This window comes from Podarcis raffonei, chromosome 2 (assembly GCF_027172205.1).
Source record: "Podarcis raffonei isolate rPodRaf1 chromosome 2, rPodRaf1.pri, whole genome shotgun sequence".
In the NCBI taxonomy this organism is placed as follows: domain Eukaryota; kingdom Metazoa; phylum Chordata; class Lepidosauria; order Squamata; family Lacertidae; genus Podarcis; species Podarcis raffonei.
In genome coordinates, this window is record NC_070603.1 from 120,654,273 (window position 1) to 120,674,440 (window position 20,168).

The following is a 20,168-nucleotide window of genomic DNA, read 5'->3' on the forward strand; positions in this document are numbered from 1 at the left end:
GTTGACCTTGGGCCAGTCTCAGCCCATCCTACCTCACAGGGTTGTTGTTGCGAGGATTAAATGAGGAGCGAGGAGAAGCATGTAAAATGGGGAGGACAAACTATGCAACCCCCCTTGAGCTCCTTGGAGGTGTAATAAACGAAAATCTGCCCTTATTCCTTTATGGGGTACACAAGAGCCCTTGTAGAGTCCTTTGTAGGTTCTCCATCGGTAGGAGAAAGTAACAGAGACCAAACAGAGAATATTAAGAAGCAAAGCAGCTAGTGATCTTTATTCAATTATTGCAAAAGGGTGCCCCCTCACAGACACGAGAAAGGAGGAGGAGCCCCTAACAAAAGCGTGGCTGCCCTTATATAGAAATTTAAAATTGCCCACCCTCGAGTCCCAAGACCACCCCCAGAAGCATCATACATAAATCACAGAAGGGGTGGTTGCCCAAGACCACCACCCCCGATACATCATACCACATCACAGAAAAGGCGGTCTACAACAGAAATCTGAGTGCATTGTTTATTTCCTGTCTGGCAGATTACCTGTTTAATGAGAGCCTGGAGCCAGGCCAGTCTTTTGTAATGATAAATACTTAGTTCCTGCGCCAGGTCACAGGCTCACACCCTATTCAAACACAGACATACCCTTAAGACAGGATTTGTGAGGAAAGAGACAATGGGGAGGTTTCCCACTTTGACCTTGCAGAGAAATATTTGAGGTAAATTTGTTCAGGACTTTTTTTCTGTGGGGTTTCAGGCATGTGGCTTATATACAGTGGTACCTCGGGTTAAGAACTTAATTCGTTCCGGAGGTCCGTTCTTAACCTGAAACTGTTCTTAACCTGACGTACAACTTTAGCTAATGGGGCCTCCTGCTGCTGACGTGCTGCCGAAGCACGATTTCTGTTCTCATCCTGAAGCAAAGTTCTTAACCCAAGGTAATATTTCTGGGTTAGCGGGGTCTGTAACCTGAAGCATCTGTAACCTGAAGCATATGTAACACCACTGTATTTATGTACGTGTTTGCTTGGTACATTTATGAACATTTATTACATATCTAAGACCTTAAAATTTTTATAACAGAGGAAAGGTGAGGATGCAAATGTTAGAAGAAGAAGAAGAAGAAGAAGAAGAAGAAGAAGAAGAAGAAGAAGAAGAAGAAGAAGAAGAAGAATGCCGTATTGGCCTGAATATAAGCCGCACCCACAAATAAGCCGCAACTTTAAAATTCAAAGGGGGGGGGGAGAAAAAAAGATAATACCCAAATATAAGCCACTCCCTTAAAATTGGGTTACAGGCTGAAAATTGCTGCCGCTGGTACAATTGTAACTCCGAGCCAATTTAAGCCTTTGTTCTTGCAAGCCCACAAAAGTTACCATACAATCGCTAAAATTGCAAATCACTATTCAGCTGCTACAATGCCGCAGGCACTCACACCCGTAAATAGCAAATGAAGTCTCAAGCTCGCAAATCGGCAATAAAACTTTTTTTTGTTCCCTTTCACCGTTAAGTCTGTTTCAGCAGCAATATCGTAAAAGGCAGTTTTTGTAAGGTCACAGATTTAAGCCACACTTTAACTTTTCACGGTCAGAATTTGGGGGGAAAGTGCAGCTTATATTCGGACCAATATAATAATAATAATAATAATAATAATAATAATAATAATAATAATAATAATGCACCGTTTCTAATAAGACTGCACCTAAGATAGCTCAGATGGCAGAGCATGAGACTCTGAATTTCAGGGACGTGGGTTCCAGCCCCACATTGGGTGAAAAATTCCTGCATTGCAGGGGGTTGGACTAGATGACCCTCGGGTCCCTTCCAACAGTGTGATTCTGCAAGGATCTGTGCAGCTGAAGAGTTAAACCCACTGAGCTGCAATGGCTAGAGTTGCACAAGGGAGGCAGGCTTGTGAAAGCCGGGAAGGGTTTTTCCTCCCTGGTTAGGGGGTGGGCCTTGGTTTTGAATTTCTTTTGCAGCTGGCATAAAAGGAGGAGGAAAGAAGGAGAGGAGAAGACAGGAGGACAGTGTCCTAGACTGGGGCATGGGGGCGGAGAGGCAGGGAATTGCTGGAGGAGAAAAAAAGACCCTCTTTTGCAATCGCTCTCCCTCCTCTGGGTAGCAGCCGGGGGTCTCTCTGCTGCTGGTTTCCCCCTTCCAGAAGAAGCAAACTCTTTGAACAAGCTGGGTCAAAGGGTACGTGGACAGCGCTTTTCTATGGGGTACTGGGGAGGGGCGGTAGGGCAGGGGGACGGCATGGGAGCCTCCTAAAACGAAGGGGGCCTGCCTGCTTGAGCCTCCTGCAATTCCTGGGTGATGTGTGTGTGGGGGGCTTCTTGCAGAGCATCGGAGACCAAAGCGCATAGCAACATATCGTTAACCTCTGGAACTCCCCTCCACAGGAGATAATAATAATAATAATAATAATAATAATAATAATAATAATAATAAATTTTATTTATACCCCGCCCTCCCCAGCCAAGACCGGGCTCAGGGCAGCTAACACCCAATATAAAAACAAATACAATTTAAAAACAAGATTAAAATACAACATTAAAACATTAAAATACAGCCTCATTTCAATGGAAACTCAAATCAAAACCTTTTGGGGATGAAAACGTTAAGTCTTCACCAAGGCTAACTTTCCAATGAGCGTCCCCAACACAGACAGCTTTGAAAAGAGGATCAGACTCATTTGTTTGGTCTGAACTGGAAAGGGATCTGCTTATACCTTATTTAAAAAGCGGGACACTTCTCTTGCGGAATCAGCCTCAGATCGGAGGCCGCGTACTGTGCGGTAGCCTCAAAATTATAACTCTTGCTTTCAAGGGATTTTACCGAACGCCCATTGCGCCTTGGCTGTTGAACGTGTCAGAAGTTGAACGGTCTTCAGGAACGGATTACGTTCAAAAACCGAGGATCCGCTGTATTGCGTCCGCATCTAATCTTGCCCCTTTCTGAAATGTATTCATTGGTGTGTGTTTCTCTTTTCGTCGATCGACCAAAAAATAAAATAAAATAAAGCCGGAATTAAGGGTTTTCTCAGAAGGGCGTTTGTGCTGCGTCCCATTGTGGTTGTGGTGAAAATGCTCTGCTGGGATGGGTTGGGGAACAAAAATGGGGGTTGAGGTTGAGGAGGGTCATTTGAGTGGGGAGAGAGAAAAGCCCCTCTTTTCATCTAAGGAACATTGGAGGGTATGGCTGGGTGATGGCTTCAGCGTGGGGTTTGAGGGCGGCTGTGGGTTTCCCCCCCAGGCCTCTCCCTCTTTGCCCTGTTGCTCTGTCCTGACGGGGTTCCTTCTGATGTTGCAGGTGGGATTTGAGGAGGCCGCCGCAGATGTCTCTGAGGAAGGCCGGGTGCCGTCCGATGTCGAACAGAGACCCCTATATGTGGAGGCCAAACAGGAAGATGCAAGCGAGGCCCAACTGGCAGGTAAGCAGGGCCAGATTTAGAGTCGTGCCCCTGGATCATGAACCTTCATTGTGTTGTTCCTGTCACATGCTGAAGACACAACCACTTTGGCTTCGCGTGTGCAGAGGAGGGCAACTAGGATGATCAAGGGTCTAGAAGCTAAGCCTTGTGAGGAATGGTTGAAGGAGCTGGGTATGTTTAGCCTGCAAAAGAGGAGACTGAGAGGAGATACGGTAGCCATCTTCAAAGATCTGAAGGGCCGTCCCATGGAGGATGGGGCAAGCTTGTTTCCTCCTGCTCTGGAAGGTAGGACTCGAACCCATGGCTTCAAGTTTCAGGAAAGGAGTTGGATGGGCATCTGTCATGGATGCTTTAGCTGAGATTCCTGCATTGCAGCGGGTTGGACTAGATGACTCTTGGATCCCTTACAACTATGATTCTGTGATTTGAGAGATACGTTTTTCAGGTCACAGCCGATCGCTGTGGCTGTAAATTGTTTTGAACTGCTTTAGCATTGAATTTTATTTTCTTTAATTTATTTATTACGGTCCAGAGACCCAACAAATCGTTACAAAGCGATGCACAATTCAGACAGCCTACCTCCAGGTTAAACAAGCATTTTGTTCAGACTTAAAGATAGGGGTCATTGGTTCTTGCAACCACCGATAAAAACTTAGCAACTGCTAATGTTCTAGCATTTGTCTGGTCTTCCAATAGGAACCTGACATAGTGAGCCTCTCATTTTCCCAGGAAAGGTACCAGCAAGGGTAATATCAGTTCAGCCCTGGCATGCTCGTATTTCGCACAGTGCAGCAAAATATGTTTTATAGAATCCATGTCTTGAGCACATGAGCAAAGTCTGTCCTGGTAGGGAACTCCTCTCAACCTGCCATCCAACACTGCAGAAGGAAAGACGTTTAGTCTGGCTTTGGTGAACAACCTTAGATAATTTGGTACTGAATTTTTAATTTCTGTAGTCCACTGAGGGATGTTAGGGTGAAGAAATCAAATTAAGAGAAGTAAGAGAAATAACCTTCTTTTTCTCATTTATTCAGCAGGTAAAAAGTGGGTGGGCATACCTGAGGGAGAGAGATACACACCTGAAGTTGGTGAGGGGTTTTCCGGAGGGAGAGCAGAGGAGGAGAACTTTTCCTCGTGTGGTGAACAAGAAAATGCCCCTGAGAGTCATGAATGGCGAAGTCAAGGCCACGAAGCAGAAGGAGCCCGCGAGTCTAGTTCCTTTGAGGGTGATGGCAAGGACTTTAGTGAAACCGCGGACCGTAAGGAAGTCTGCACTGGCAAGAGGCAAAACACATTTCGTGGGAAAAGCTTCGGCCAAAGTCCAGGCCTCCTAGCCAACCAAAGAGCCCGTGTAGGAGGAAAACCGCAGAACAAATGTTTGATTTGCGGGAAATCCTTCTTTTACAGCTCCAACCTTGTCATCCACCACGGAATCCACACTGGCGAGCGGCCCTACGAATGTCCCGACTGCGGCAAGAGATTCAGCCGAGGCTCCGACCGCAACCGCCACCAGAGGATCCACACGCAGGAAAAACTGTACAAGTGCCTGGCCTGCGGGAAATGCTTCCTCTATAGCTCGGACCTCGTCATTCATCAGAGAATCCACACCGGGGAGAGGCCCTACGAGTGCTTGGACTGCGGGAAAAGATTCAGTTGCAGCTCGGACCGCAACCGCCACCAAAGGATCCACACCGGGGAGAAACCGTACGACTGCATGGACTGTGGGAAAAGGTTCAGTCAGAACGTTCACCTCAAGAGGCACCAAAGGACCCATGTGGGAGAGAAATCGTACCAGCGCCCAGAATACGGGGAAAGTCTGAGCGTGAGCTGAGGAATGAAAACCATGTTCCCATTTACGTTTTATGAGGTAGTTTGTGGATCTCAGCCAAGGTAGTTATGACGTCACGTGTTTCCGTTCTGTTTTTTGAACTTTGTTTCCTGTTTTCAAGTTCCTCCCCCCCCCCAATTTTTTTTATTCATTTTATAACACAAATAAACAATACAAACAGAAATGCAAACAATACAAATTCTTGTCTTATCCTTATTTTTTCTAAACATTAGGTGAGCTTCCCCAAGTCCCCCCCCTAGCTGATGTTCATTTTACCTCATTTTAGCAGTTTCATATATCATAATGGTGTTCTAGGAAACTAAAAAAAACCCACAAGAGTTCAGTTTTGAAATAGGTGGTTAAAACCAGCACAGTTTTGAAAGGTGCAGCCTGCCATCTTGATTCAAAATGGTGCCCAATTGTGTCCAAACGTAATAAAAGACAACAACAACTGCTGCTTGATCTCAGGACCCACCTGGCGGACTATAAGTTGAGGTGACAGGGGTGCAAATTAGGCTGTAGGTTTCTCTTCTGGGGGGGGGATGTTTGTGTGAGAGTCACCCAGACTTCGGTAACAAATTCAGATAATAAAAAGTCTGAACTGCACGGGAGAGCTTTGCGTTTGGTTGACATCTTGGTAAGGAAGTGATAATCACCAGCACTCTCTCTTCCTGTGGTTTCAAGTAACGGGCATTCAGGGGCAACAATGGATGGAAAACATCACCATCGTAGCTGTCTAGTAGCTGTCAGCAACCATATCCTTTCCAAATTCTCATTGGGTGGCTAAAAAAAGACCCCCAGAGCTGAATACTAATCACAAAAAGTCCCTGCCCTCAGAGTCACAATCTGGAAAGACACGACACAAAAGGAAAATAGATTGGGAGGGAGGAGGAAATAAAAATATATCCGGGGTTCAAGTTCATAGTTCAAATTTGTCCTGACCAGCTAGGGTAGGAAAGCTCAAGGAGAGAAGGCACCAAAATGTGGGTCTCAGCTGTGCCAATGTGGGGGCCTTGCACCACTTCTCTTACTTTTTCTGCTCCCCACAGGCGGCATTTGATGGAGGAAGGAGCAGATTGTGGTCCTACATCTCTGCAAAGGGTCAACTGCAATTCTTGGCATACCTGACCATTGGCTATGCTGCCAGGGGCTAATGAGTCCAAGAGAGATTGAAGGGTCACAGGCTCCTTGCTTATAATTTAAATCCAATAATAGCATCTTTGTACCCAATGGTCCTTGGGGGGTTCTAGGAAACTAAAAAAACACAACAGTTCCGTTTTGAAACAGGCGGTTAAAACCAGCACAGTTTTGAAAGGTTCAGCCTGCCATCTTGATTCAAAATGGCATCTTAGTTGAAAACCTTGCTCCTTGACCTCAGGAACCATCGTGCCAGATTTGGTCTTCATATCCGGAGATGATGATTATTTATATTTTATCATCGTTATTACGACTACTAACGCCCCACCGCGGTCTTCTCCTCATGGGATAGTTCAAAACACAGAAGAAATGTAATTTAGTTTAAAAACAGATAGAAAAGTGAATGCCCCAGCCACTCTGTATAGCTTCCAACACATATAAAAACGCAATAAAATGTCAAACATTGAAAAGCTTCCTGATACAGGACTGCCTTCAGGTGTCTTCTAAAAGTTGTGTAGTTATTTATCTCACTGACATCTGATGGGAGGGTAGTGATCCAGCTGAGAGCAATGGAAGAGATGGCACAGAGATCAAGGCCGTTACTTTGGTCAAAGGATTAGAGCAGCAACGAATTCTTTGGCAGTTTGACAGTTGGAGACCTTTGAAAATTATTCTGTGAACCGACCTGCAGGTATAGGGTGGTATAATAATAATAATAATACATATTGTGTCTGACACATTGTTGTTGTTTAGTCGTTTAGTCGTGTCCGACTCTTCGTGACCCCCTGGACCAGAGCACGCCAGGCACCTCTGTCCTCCACTACCTCCCGCAGTGAAATATACTCAGAGTCGCAAAGTGATTTCATGCTCTTTATTCAGCTCATAGTGGTGAGGAGGAATGAATGAAAGTCCCCTCAAAGTATCTGCTTTATATACATTATTTACACAATGGGCTGCACATGATTGGCTAATTCCGGAATTCTACTGTAAGCCAATCAGGTTGTGGATTCACTTCTATCTGGAGCATGATTGGGTAGTTCCTGCCAACCAATCATACTGCTGCATTGTTCTAGGACCAATCAGACTGCTGCATTCTGAATCCTATTGTTCTAGGACCAATCAGACTGCTGCCTTTTGGATCCTATTGTTCTAGGACCAATCAGACTGCTGCAGTTTGGATCCTATTCAACTCAGTACATAACACCCCTCCCCTCTAAGTTCCAGTCCTGCCCGGGAGGTCGCATTCATAGTCCTCGAGGTACGCTGGCGGCCTACGTGTGCGTTGCGGCCTGGGGTGTTCCCTGGTCCGGGGTTCAGGTTCTGGCTCGTGTTCCAAGGATGCTGGCTGTGATGGGGCTATTTGGTCTGGCGCAACCGGCTCGCTCAGTCGTGGTTCTGGTTCTGGTGTCCTTTCGGCCTCGCAGGTCCTCTCTGTATTTACTGATTCTGCCTCTCCTGCTGGCCCCTCGTGCTCTATGGGCCTCACTGCCCCTCTGTTCCCTTGGGACTCCTCTGACCTTTCCTCCTCCTGGTTTTCTCCCGGGAATCGTCGCCGTATCTGGTCGCAGTGGCGGCGCCAGCATTGCCCCCCATCTGTTAGCACCTCGTACGACACGGGGCCAGTGACCCTGGTGACTGTGGCGGGTACCCATGCTGGGCCTGCCCCAAAATTCTTTGCGTACACTGGGTCCTGGGCCTCGAAGGTCCGGGGGTTCCTGCCTTCCCCCACCACTACCTCATCCTGAGCTCTATCGGGGTGAATGCGGTCCAATCTGATTGCAAGGCGCCGACCCATTAGTAGTTCAGCGGGGCTCCGGCCAGTTGTTGAGCTGGGGGTGCTGTGCTGTGCTAGAAGGAATGTGGCAAGGCGGTACTCCCAATCCCCTTGCGTCATGCGGCGAAGGGTGTCCTTGGTGGTCCGCACCATGCGTTCTGCTTGGCCATTGGTGGCAGGATGGAATGGCGCCGAACGGATGTGGCGGATGGCGTTCTGCGCTGTGAAGGTTTGGAATTCTCCTGACGTAAATGCAGTCCCGTTGTCTGAGACGAGAGTGTCAGGGAGCCCGTGGGTTGCAAACAGCCTGCGTAGTACCCGGATGGCTGCGGACGTAGAAGTGGACGGTACCAGTGCGACTTCCAGCCATTTGGTGTAGGAGTCCACCACTATGAAGAATGTTTTCCCCTGAAAGGGGCCAGCGAAGTCCACATGCAGGCGTGACCATGGTGCTCGGGCGGACTCCCAGGACTGGACTGGGGCCCTTGGGGGATCTGGGCGGGATTCTTGGCAGGCCTGGCAGTGTTTGACCCAGGCCTCTATCTCTCCGTCGATCCCCGGCCACCACACATAACTCCTGGCAAGGGCCTTCATTCTTACTACCCCTGGGTGTGTCTCGTGTAGGGCTGTGAGGACCCTTTTGCGGAGGGGCTGGGGAACAACGACCCTGCTTCCCCATAACAGGCACCCCTTGTGGGCCGACAGTTCATGTTTGCGGGTTGTGTAGCCGGCGAATTCTGGCCCGGGGCTGCTGCTGGGCCATCCCCTCCACACCCAGTCCAGGACCCGGGAGATGACCCTATCTTTCTTGGAATGGTGTGCAACTTCTTGTGCCTGAATGGGGCGGTCGGGAAGCAGCTCCAGGCTCATAACCTCTTGTGCAGGTGCTGGGTCGGGGCCTGTTTCCGGTAGTGGTAGCCTGCTGAGGGCATCCGCATGGCCCATCGCCTTCCCCGGACGGTGAATCAGTGCATACTGGTAGCTGGCAAGGAAAATTGACCACCTGAGGACGCGAGGAGACAGCACTTGGGGGGTCTGCTTTTCAGGGGCAAATAAGCCAAGCAACGGCTTGTGGTCAGTCACCACGGTGAAGGGCCGCCCGTACAAGAAATCATGGAATTTTTTTACTCCCTTCACGATTGCCAGTCCCTCCTTGTCGATTTGCGAGTAGTTCCGCTCGGTTGCGTTGAGTGTCTGGGAAAAGTATGCCACCGGTACCTCTCTTCCATCCGGGAGTTGGTGTCCCAGGACAGCGCCAATTCCATAGGGCGAGGCATCGCATGCTAGCACCACCGGCAGCCTCTCATCGAAGTGTGCCAAGACCGAGTTTGAGACAAGCAAGTCCTTGACTGCCTGGAATGCGGCCTCCTGGCGCTGGCCCCACACCCAAGGGGCCCGCTTGTCCAGGAGTCTGTGTAGGGGCTCTGCTACCGCCGCCTTGTGGGGAAGGAAGGAATGGTAAAAGTTCAATAGTCCCAAGAAGGCCTGAAGTTCAGTCTTGTTCTTGGGCGCTGGGGCATCACAAATGGCCCGTACCTTGTCCCCAGTCGGGTGGACCCCTTCTGCGTCCACCATAAATCCCAGAAAGTCCACCTGAGGCACTCCTAGTAGACATTTTTCCCGCTTCACCTTGAGACCCGCCGTCTGGAAACGGTGCAGAACGGTGCGGAGGCGGTCCTCAAACTCCTCTGGTGTGGGCCCGGCAATCAACACATCATCGAAGAAGGGGGTGACGCCAGGAATCCCTTTAAGTAGAGAGTCCATTAGATTCTGGAATATGCCTGGTGCCACGCTGACACCGAATTGCAGCCGCTTTACCCTGAATGCTCCTCTGTGCGTCACAATCGTCTGTGCCTCTGCTGTGGCCTCATCTACTGGCAGCTGTTGATATGCTTGGGCCAAGTCCAGCTTGCCAAAAATTTTCGACCCAGCCAGGGTGGCAAGAACATGGCTGACCACTGGCACTGGGTATGCATGGGCCGTGAGGGCCTTGTTTATGGTACATTTGTAGTCTGCGCAGATGCGGACTGAACCATTAGGCTTGACGGGCGTGACGATTGGGGTTTCCCAGGGGGCATTAGGCACCGGCTCCAGCACTCCTTGCTTCACGAGCCGGTCCAATTCCTCGTCTATACGAGGTTTCAGGGCGAACGGGACCCGGCGGGCCTTGAGCCTGACCGGTCGTACTGCGGGGTCAAGCTGTAGAGCAATGGGGGGGCCCGTATACTGTCCCAATTTCCCATCGAAAACCCCCGGAAATTCCTTGCATATGGCGTCCACGTCCACTTGTAAGCTAGTGTGGTTCACCCCGGTGACGGCTAGCCCCAGTGGTCCAAACCATGCTAATCCCAGTAAGCTAATGTAGGGGCCCTTGACCACAAGCAAGTCCAGTTGCCGCGTCCGCCCTCGGTATTGCACCCTGAAGGTCCCCACCCCCATTGTGGGGACCTTACGTTTTTGGAAGTCCCGGAGGGTGAATGGGGCCGGCCTGAGTTTGGGACCCCCAGTAGGACACAGTTTCCTTAAGGTCCTTGCCGAGATTATGGATAGAGTTGAACCCGTGTCAAGCTCCATGCGGCATGGGGCCCCCTCTATCTGTACGTCAACATAAATTTTCTCTACGTTGGGGTGGGGCAACTGGTATACCTGGAAGTCCGTGAGCTCTGTCGAGTTGCCTTGGTGCGTTGGGCCCCGGGACCTGGGGCTCTTGGATTGGTCATCTGATGCCTGGCGTCGGGTGGGCCGAGCCCGACACACCCGGGCGATGTGTCCCAATTTTCTGCACTGCCTGCACTCTGCGTTGCGGAAACGGCAGGTCCTCCTCTCGTGACTTTCTCCACAGCTTGCGCAGTTCCCTCCTCGTCGAGGCAGCTGTGGTATGTGGGCTGCTTGAGTGCGCTGCTGTACTCGGTGCACCTCCTCCCTGTCGGATCCTGAGTCATCGGTGAGGTCTTCGTGGTGGACCCTCGGTTGGGACGGCTGGCTCGGCCGTGCCTCTTGCGTCGACCTCTCGGCAGCTTCCGTTGCCAGGGCCTCCTCCAGAGCGACCTGGAACGTTAGGTCCTTCTTAGCGTAGAGGCGTCGTTGCAGCTTCTCATCCTTCAGGCCACCGACGAGGCGGTCACGAAGCATGTTCTCCAGCTCTGAGAAGTTGCAGAACCGGGCGGCTTGGCGGAGAGAGGTCACAAACCCAGTTATGGTTTCCCCAGGGGCTTGCCGCTTTGCGTAGAAGGCATTTCGACGAGCCACCACTGAGGGCTGCGGCGAAAAGTGCCCCTTCAGCTGTTCCATTATTGTTTTGTATGGAACAGTAGCGACGTCTTCAGGCGCAAGGAGGGCCCGGGCAATTTCAAACGTCTCCTCTCCGCAGACGCTGAAGAATATCGCCCTCTTCTTGGCGTCTTCTTCGTCGATGACCCCTTTGGCTTCTAGGAGGAAGGTGAAACGGGAGGCGTACGCTTCCCAGTCTCCAGATGCTGGGTTGAATGGCGAGAAGCTGTTGTCGGTTGCCATTCTGAGTTCCTTGTGTCCCGGAGCTGAAGCCTGGATACACGGTGCGAGGCAGCGGTGCGGCAGGTGGCGGTGCTGCGGTGCTGTGTGTGGCAGTCAGCTCAGCGGGATCCCACCTTCGTCGCCAGTGAAATATACTCAGAGTCGCAAAGTGATTTCATGCTCTTTATTCAGCTCATAGTGGTGAGGAGGAATGAATGAAAGTCCCCTCAAAGTATCTGCTTTATATACATTATTTACACAATGGGCTGCACATGATTGGCTAATTCCGGAATTCTACTGTAAGCCAATCAGGTTGTGGATTCACTTCTATCTGGAGCATGATTGGGTAGTTCCTGCCAACCAATCATACTGCTGCATTGTTCTAGGACCAATCAGACTGCTGCATTCTGAATCCTATTGTTCTAGGACCAATCAGACTGCTGCCTTTTGGATCCTATTGTTCTAGGACCAATCAGACTGCTGCAGTTTGGATCCTATTCAACTCAGTACATAACACGCAGTTTGGTCAGACTCATGTTTGTAGCTTCGAGAACACTGTCCAACCATCTCGTCCTCTGTCGTCCCCTTCTCCTTGTGTCCTCCATCTTTCCCAACATCAGGGTCTTTTCCAGGGAGTCTTCTCTTCTCATGAGGTGGCCAAAGTCTTGGAGCCTCAGCTTCAGGATCTGTCCTTCCAGTGAGCACTCAGGGCTGATTTCCCACAGAATGGAGAGGTTTCTTGCAGTCACTAAACGACTAAACAACAACAATCTGCGCCCAGGGAAAGGGTGGCAACCACAGAGCCCGCTCGTCCTAGAAGGGAGCATCTCTCTTCTCGCACTGTTCCCCCCCCCGTCCCGGAAACGGGTCTCTTTTGAATGCACTTTTTCCCCGGGAGCTGGTGCAACCTGGGCAGGTTCGATCCGGGTTGGGGGTTTTTTTTGGAGAGGGAGGAGGATCTTGGGTAAGTGGCAAGGGCGCGCTTTGCACGCGCGCAGAGGCTGGGGTATCCCTGCCTGGAAGGGGAGGGTGGAAGGAGGGAGAGGCAGCCTGCCCTGAGTTCTAAATGCAAACACAGGCTTCTTCTGTGTTGCTTTTTGCAAAAATGATGGGCAAGGCATTGGTTTTTGCGGGGCAGAGAGAAAGAGATTTCTGCACGATGCGGTTCTGCATTATGGTTGCTGATGCTGAAGCTGAAGCTGCCTGATCCGGAGTCAGTCCGGAGTTGGTTGCCCCTGCGGTCCCAAGGTCATAGGATCGTAGGGACCCAAGGGGTCATTATTCCAACCCCCCGGGGCAACACAATAATCACAGCTGAAGCACCCCTGACCCATGGCCACGCAGCATCTTTTTTAAAGTCTCCAATGAAGTGGAGTCCACCATCTTCCGAGGGAGACTGTTCCAGGAGGTTATTTAAAATATTTAGCCAGAGCTTCTTCCCCCTCCAATGCAATTAATAAAAGCAAGTCTCCACAAAGGGGAAGGGACCAAGAGTGAGCAGGGATAGCAAACCCAGGTGCCAATTCATTTAAAAAGTTACTTTTCGTAATGATCAGCTGGCCCAGTTCGGTGCCTGATGGCAGAGCCAAAGGACTCTTTTTCACATCTTGGATACAGTGGTATCTTGGGTTAAGAACTTAATTCGTTCTGGAGGTCCATTCTTAACCTGAAACTGTTCTTAAACTGAGGTACCACTTTAGCTAATGGGGCCTCCTGCTGCCACTGCACCACCGGAGCACGATTTCTGTTCTCATCCTGAAGCAAAGTTCTTAACCTGAGGTACTATTTCTGGTTTAGCAGAGTCTGTAACCTGAAGCGTCTGTAACCTGAGGTACCACTGTATTTCCCCATTTTAACACACTTTCATTGTGTGTTTCAGCTGGGCGTTCGCTGCTGCCTAACATGCTTCAGTGTCTGATTTGACATTGAGCGTCGGACGGACGGTTAACGGAGGATCTTAATAGGCTTTGCCAGGCTGGACCACCGAGGGAGGAAGCCCTGGAGTTGAAGCTTTGCCACCCACGGCTGGCGTCTGGGAGAGAAAGGGAGAGAGGAGATGGACGCAGGTCGAAGGAAGAACGAGCCAGATGACGTGGTCCAGGCTGCGCTCAAGCAGTGGCCGCTCGCAGGCCTGAAAACGGAAGACCAAGACCATGGTGGTGCTACAACAAGGGAGGAATTCATTGAAGGAGGGAGAGACCTTTGTGCTTTCCGGACTGGGAGGATGGGGGACATTGAATCCAGGGTATCAGGAGAGAAGGTGAAGCAGGAGTCGGGCGCAGGGCTTCTTCAGCACTGGGAATCCCAGTGGCAGGAGTTCCTGAAGATGGTGGAGTCCCACCACACGCACTGGGAGATCCCACCAGAAGAGCCTGCCCCTTGGGAGGATGCCAAGGGCTTCCTGGCCTCCTTCGAGCAAGTGGCCAAAGCCTGTCGGTGGCCCCAGGAGGAGTGGGCAGCCCGGCTCCTGCCGGCACTCAGTGGAGAAGCGGAGCAGGCCTTCGGCGGCTTGGAAGCTGGGGACAGAGAGGATTATGGGAAAGTGAAGGCGGCCATCTTGCGCCGGGACGCCCTGGCCCGGGAGTGGTGGTGCCACCGCTTCCGGCATTTCTGCTACCAGGAGGCCGAGGGGCCAAGAGGGGCCTACAGCCGCCTGCGAGACGTCTGCCACCGGTGGCTCAAAGTGAAGAGGAACAGCAAGGAGCAGATTCTGGAGCTGCTAATTCTGGAGCAGCTTCTGGCCGTCTTGCCGCCTGAGGTCCAGGGATGGGTGAGGGAGGTTGGGCCCGAAACGTGCTCCCAGGCGGTGGCTCTGGCGGAGGAGTTCTTGCTGAGGCAGCGAGAGGCTGAGAGGCCGCAGAAACAGGTGAGGCTGTTGTTGCGGAGAGCTTTGAGGGCCAGAGCGACAAAATGTGGGGGGGTGAGGAAGGGGAACGGCTGCAAGGCATCCTGGGACCAGCCCTGCATGTATCTCGATGGTGTCCACATAGCAACATAGGGTGTTATTTGACAATGGTATACTCAGAAAGCTCACACCAAGGTTGCAGGTTCGATCCCTGCATATATATTTTTTACAAATATTTCAGTTTATGGAAAAAAAATATTTTCAGTTTATGAAGCAATTCTGTATCCTCCCACCACGCTGACAAAGAATTCTACGAAACAGCAGTCAATATCCGGAATCACTCTTCAGTGTTGGACATCATATTTGCTGAATACACAAAGCTTCACAGCTTGTCTTTCATCGTACAAAGTCTGGTACCTCGCTTCATTTAAAGATTTTCAGAGACTTTGAGACTAAAGATTTCATTTTGTACTTGTTATGGTTTAAAGGAATTCTATAAAGATTGTCTATTGCGTATGTACATGGTCATTGTGTTGCCTAGATATTGCTGACGTTCTCTTTGCAACACAGGGGTTTGTTTGGTTACTTATTGTCGTTCCAGATGCAGGCAGCCTTTGAGGAGGATGGCTACGGTTTCTCCAAACCGGCGCAGGTTCTGACCGACACGGGGCAGAGGCAGCAGGAGAGGGGAGCGAAGGAGGAGGCCGGCTCTGGAGACGCGAGCTCACGAGGTAAGGAGGATACCCAATCTCAGGCTTGCAGTCAAAAAGGTGTGGCACAAAAGGAAAAGGGACTGGGGTGGGAGGAGGAGTAGATGGGGAAAAGCAAACGCCAGACACTCTTTTTTAATTAGGGAATCCTTGTCATGAGCAGCTGAGAAGGAAAATTTTCAAAGAGAGGAGGAGACAAATGTTTCTGTTCTTCCAGCAGAAGAATGGAAAGACCTTTCTGTCTTTCTCCCACACCTATAGTCAATGGAATAGACCACGAAATGAAAGTTGCGTCCCGTTACCCGGTCACCCTGTTTGGTTGTCAATTCTTTTCAACGATCACCATGATGTAAATTTTTGATTTGTCTGCTGCTTTCCCATTTCAAATAAAAAACACTCAAAATGTCTTGCGAAAGAACAACAAAAATGCAAATCAATACACCATTAACAATAACAATCAAATAGGGGAGAAATTGTTTCAAAACGTAGCAATCCAGCATAGAATTTGCTTTATTTGTTTATTTATAATTAATTTCAATCAACAAAATTTATGTTCCGCTTAATTGTCATGTAACCTCTGAGCGGCTTAGAAGGAACATTAGAAAAATCAATAAGTATCAATGGATAATGTTTACTGAATATTTTAAGAAGCAGTATAGACAAAGACATAGCTTAGCAGGTTTTGAGTAAATCCAGCAGAGTTGAAATAGGCCATCAACATTTATGTTTTTATATGTGTTAAAAGCTGCCCCAAGTGACTGGGTCAACCCAGCCACATGGGCAGGGTATAAATCATAAAACGCTTACGATTCTTATTAATCACATCAACATTCTTTTAACAATTTCCACAGATTACATGCAAGTGGGTGAGTGCGACGGGCAAAACTGTCCCCAGGAAAGCCGTGACAACGTGGAACCATCCATCACGGAAAGCGTCGCCCGGGTTTGCAAAGAGGGCAAAACCTCGGAGGGTCAGGGCGAACCAAAGAGGCCACAGGCGAGCTGGCCGGGGAATCGGGTGGGGGAATCTGTTCCCTGCGGGACGAGCGAGATCTCTCTTGATCAAACCCCACTGCGGCAGCAGCCTCAAGGCTCAGACGGCGGATCTGGCGAAAGCTTCGATTCGGAGTTTGTGAAGTACGAAGCGGTTGAAATCCAGGAATCGGCCTACCCGTGCGAGGACGGGACGCAACTCAGTTGCAAGGAGGATCTCCGGAGACACAGCCCGCACTTCCATGGGAAGCCATACCAGTGCGGTTATTGCGGAAAGGCCTTCAGCCGCCGGTCGCACCTGGTGACGCACGAGAGGACCCACACGGGAGAGAAACCCTACGCCTGCTCCTTCTGCAGCAAGAGCTTCATCCAGAGCTCCCACCTCATCCTCCACGAAAGGACCCACACCGGCGAGAAGCCCTATCAGTGTTGCGCCTGCGGAAAGAGCTTCAGCAGCACCTCCAACCTCCTGGCCCACGGCAGGACCCACACGGGCGAGAAGCCCTACAAGTGCGCCGTCTGCGAGAAGGGCTTCATCAGCAAGTCGCACCTGGTCCGCCACCGCAGGAACCACGCTGCGGACAGGCCGCCCACGGAACAATCCTCCTCCGGGAAAGCCTTCTGCTTGGCCTAGTTTCTTACGAGACCAAGAAAGGGAGACTACTTTGGAGTAAAGCCATACCAGAAAGCCCACCTTCCTTTTACAAAGAAGGTGTGGGGCGTGGCAGAGAGAGACATTTTTCTTTTGGTCCAGATTTGGCTGCATCGGAAGGTGTTCCAGGCCTGGGAAAAATGGTATACCCAGAAAAAAGCACACCAAGAACTCAGGCCAATGTACCGTATTTTTCGCTCTATAGGACGCACTTTTCCCCCTCCAAAAATGAAGGGGAAATGTGTGTGCATCCTATGGAGCGAATGCAGGGGGGAGGCAGGCAGGAAAAGCCCCCAAAAGCCGCACACAAGCTCCGCGCGGCTCTTGCGGGCTTTTCCTCAGAAGGGACAAGCTACTGACGCGGCCAGTCAGTCCCTTCTCCCTCCTCGTAGAAAAGCCCACAGGAGCCCCACGCTCCTTAAAGGGTGTGCGGCTCCTGTGGGCTTTTGCGGGAGGTGGGGGTAGTGCCATAGCCGCACGCCACCTCACCAGCCGGGAGAGCGTGCGCGGGTCTAAAGAGCCCATAGCCCTGGGCTTCCCCGGCAGCCCCGAGAAGCTCGCGGAGCAACGGGAAGGCTGAGCGCCTTTCCGCTGCTCCCCGACCTGCTCTTTGGGGCTGGCGGTGGGCTTCTCCCCCCCCCGCCAGCCCCAAAGAGCAGATCGAAAGGAACCTGAAGCCTGAAGAGCGAGAGGGGTCGGTGCGCACTGACCCCTCTAGCTCTCCAGGCTTCCAAGGTAGCTGCCTGAAGGCGGCTGAATGCACCTTGAACGGCACCTTGTTTTAGAGGGGGAAAACAAGGGGGGGATTCTCCCCCTCTCTGCGCAGCGCCTCCTGCCACTTCGCTGAAGGGGCACTGGGCAGAGAGGGGGAGAATTTTTTTCTCTTGTTCTTCCCCCTCTAAAACAAGGTGCGTCCTATGGTCGGGTGCGTCCTATAGAGCGAAAAATACAGTAAGTTTCAACAGTGGGAGTGGTCCCTACTCACAAATCAAGTCAATAGCAACAAAAACTAATCCAGGGATTAGTTTCTGACAAGGATTACAAACTCAAATAGAGATTACAAACTCCAACAGAGATTACAAACTTAAACCCATAAAAATATGTATAACACAACAATTCATTACAGAATTAGAGATAAGAGTTTATGAGTAAAGTTCATGTTAGTCGAGATTCGTCGTGGAGGTCCCAGCCTCAATCACTGAGCAGAAGTCAGAAGTGAATTATGGATTTGAGACCAGGACAGGGCTGCTGGAGTTTCTAATCTCTATTTGAGTTTGTAATCCTTGTCAGAATACATACTTTTGAATGGATTAGTTTTTGTTGCTATTGACTTGATTTGCGAGTAGGGACCACTCCCACTGTTGAAACTTACATTGGCCTGAGTTCTTGGTATATTTAATAACTGGAAAATATTGTAGCGGCAAAACCTGTGGCTCTCCAATTCCTCTTATCATTCCTGATGAGAATAATTTTATTACTTATATGCCACCCATCTCACTGGGTTTCCCCAGGCACTCTGAGCAGCTTCCGGGGAAATATAAAAACACAATCAAACATCAAATGTTAAAAACTTCCAAATACTGGGCTGCTTTAAGATGTCTACGTAAGGTCATATAATATTGTTTATCTCCTTGACATCTGGTGGTGGGGAGTTCCACAGGGCGGGTGCCACCACTGAGAAGGCCCTGTGCCTGGTTCTCTGTAACCTCACTTCTTGCAGGGAGGGAACCGCCAAAAGGCCCTGGGAGCTGGACCTCAGTGTCTGGGCTGAATGATGGAAGTGGAGATAGGATCGCAAGCAATATTAATTGTAGTATGCAATTTCTTTAAAGAAATGGTTTGCTCGGTCCCTGCTCCTGCCAACCTAGCAGTTCAAAAGCATGTCAAAGTGCAAGTAGATAAATAGGTACCGCTCTGGCGGGAAGGTAAACAGTGTTTCCGTGTGCTGCTCTGGTTTGCCAGAAGCGGCTTCGTCATGCTGGCCACATGACCCGGAAGCTGTACGCCGGCTCCCTCGGCCAATAAAGCGAGATGAGCGCCGCAACCCCAGAGTTGGCCACGACTGGACCTAAAGGTCAGGGGTCCCTTTACCTTTATACTGAAATTTATATTGTTTGCAATCCTGTCTCCTGGCATTGATTATTGGTGAACTCCGGGCGGGGGAGCAGGTGGTGCTGTGGTCTAAACCACCAAGCCTCTTAGACTTGCCGATTGGAAGGTCGGTGGTTTGAATCCTTGTAACGGGGTGAGCTCCTGTTGCTCTGTCCCAGCTCCTGCCAACTTAGCAGTTCGAAAGCACGGCAGGACAAATAGATAAATAAGTAGCACTGCGTCAGGAAGGTAAACAGCGTTTCCATGCGCTCTGGCATTTGCCATGGTGTCCCTTTGTGCCAGAGGCAGTTTAATCATGCTGGCCACATGACCTGGAAAAGCTATCGGAGTACAAACGCCGGCTCCCTCGGCCTGAAAGCGAGATGAGTGCTACAACCCCATAGTCTAATTCGACTGGACTTAACTTTCCAGGGGTCCTTTACCTTTTACCTTTATTGGTGAACCTACCGGTCAGAAATGCCTGTCCTTCTGGGAGCTGGACTTGAGGGGAAAACTGAGGAAATGCATAGATCCTGGATCATAGCTGTCAACTTACAGATTTGAAAATAAGGGGCCAGCAGCCTTGAAAATAAGGGACTAGCAGCCAAAATAAGGGACCTGCAGCCTCCCCTGTTCCAGGCACTCCAGTCTTTCTGTCCTCCTGCAGTCTGGTCAAACTCATGCTGGTAGTTTTGAGAACACTGTCCAACCAGCTTTGTAACCAAAGGTTCAACTGAATAGAATCTGAATCACATGCACCACAAGGCCTATGCAGCCTCAAGATGGCTCCCCGGCCTGGCTTTGCAGTGCAAAGTTTGCAGTAGCACGTGCAACAAAATGGCTTCCAGCATTCAAAAAACCCCTCAGCTTGCATTAACTAGCCATACACAAGGCATGCAAGCTCCACCCCCCAGTCATTCTTAGACTTCTTCTTGGGTGAGCAACACAGCCAAGCAACACAGTTGGAGCCTCCCTCCTCCCTGGCCGGCAGGGAGTGAGGGAGAGGAGCTGTTTCCTTTGAAATTTAAGGGGCAACATTTAAGGGACATCCATCAATAAGGGACAGCAGCGGGACGTGGCGCTGGAATAAGGGACTGTCCCTTCAAATAAGGGACACTTGACAGCTATGTCCTGGATCATTACTTGACATGAAAATAATTGTTGGATCAATCTGTTCAAAGAGAGTGTGTATGTGTTTCTGTGTTTGTAAGGACTGAGGC

General features: G+C 50.3%; 3 protein-coding genes across 4 annotated transcripts in view; 2 read left to right on the forward strand and 1 right to left on the reverse strand.

Moving 5' to 3' along the window:
• The window catches only part of LOC128408827 (uncharacterized), a 282,229-nt gene that overhangs the window by 179,139 nt on the left and 82,922 nt on the right, over positions 1–20,168 (reverse strand). The gene's annotated exons all lie outside the window — the stretch shown is intronic.
• LOC128409435 (zinc finger protein 3-like) lies at positions 3,037–5,447 on the forward strand. The gene is made up of 2 exons (XM_053379937.1): positions 3,037–3,426; positions 4,461–5,447. Exons 1-2 carry the CDS (start codon positions 3,093–3,095, stop codon positions 5,255–5,257), a joined length of 1,131 nt encoding a protein of 376 aa, XP_053235912.1. The 5' UTR covers positions 3,037–3,092; the 3' UTR covers positions 5,258–5,447.
• LOC128409372 (zinc finger and SCAN domain-containing protein 31-like) lies at positions 12,428–18,242 on the forward strand. Of its 2 annotated transcripts, none has more exons than XM_053379784.1 (4): positions 12,428–12,621; positions 13,537–14,523; positions 15,110–15,233; positions 16,064–18,242. In XM_053379784.1, exons 2-4 carry the CDS (start codon positions 13,714–13,716, stop codon positions 16,837–16,839), a joined length of 1,710 nt encoding a protein of 569 aa, XP_053235759.1. In that variant the 5' UTR covers positions 12,428–12,621; positions 13,537–13,713; the 3' UTR covers positions 16,840–18,242. The 2 variants fall into 2 exon arrangements, with proteins under 2 accessions (XP_053235759.1, XP_053235758.1); XM_053379783.1 differs by having other exon boundaries at positions 12,429–12,621; positions 15,104–15,233.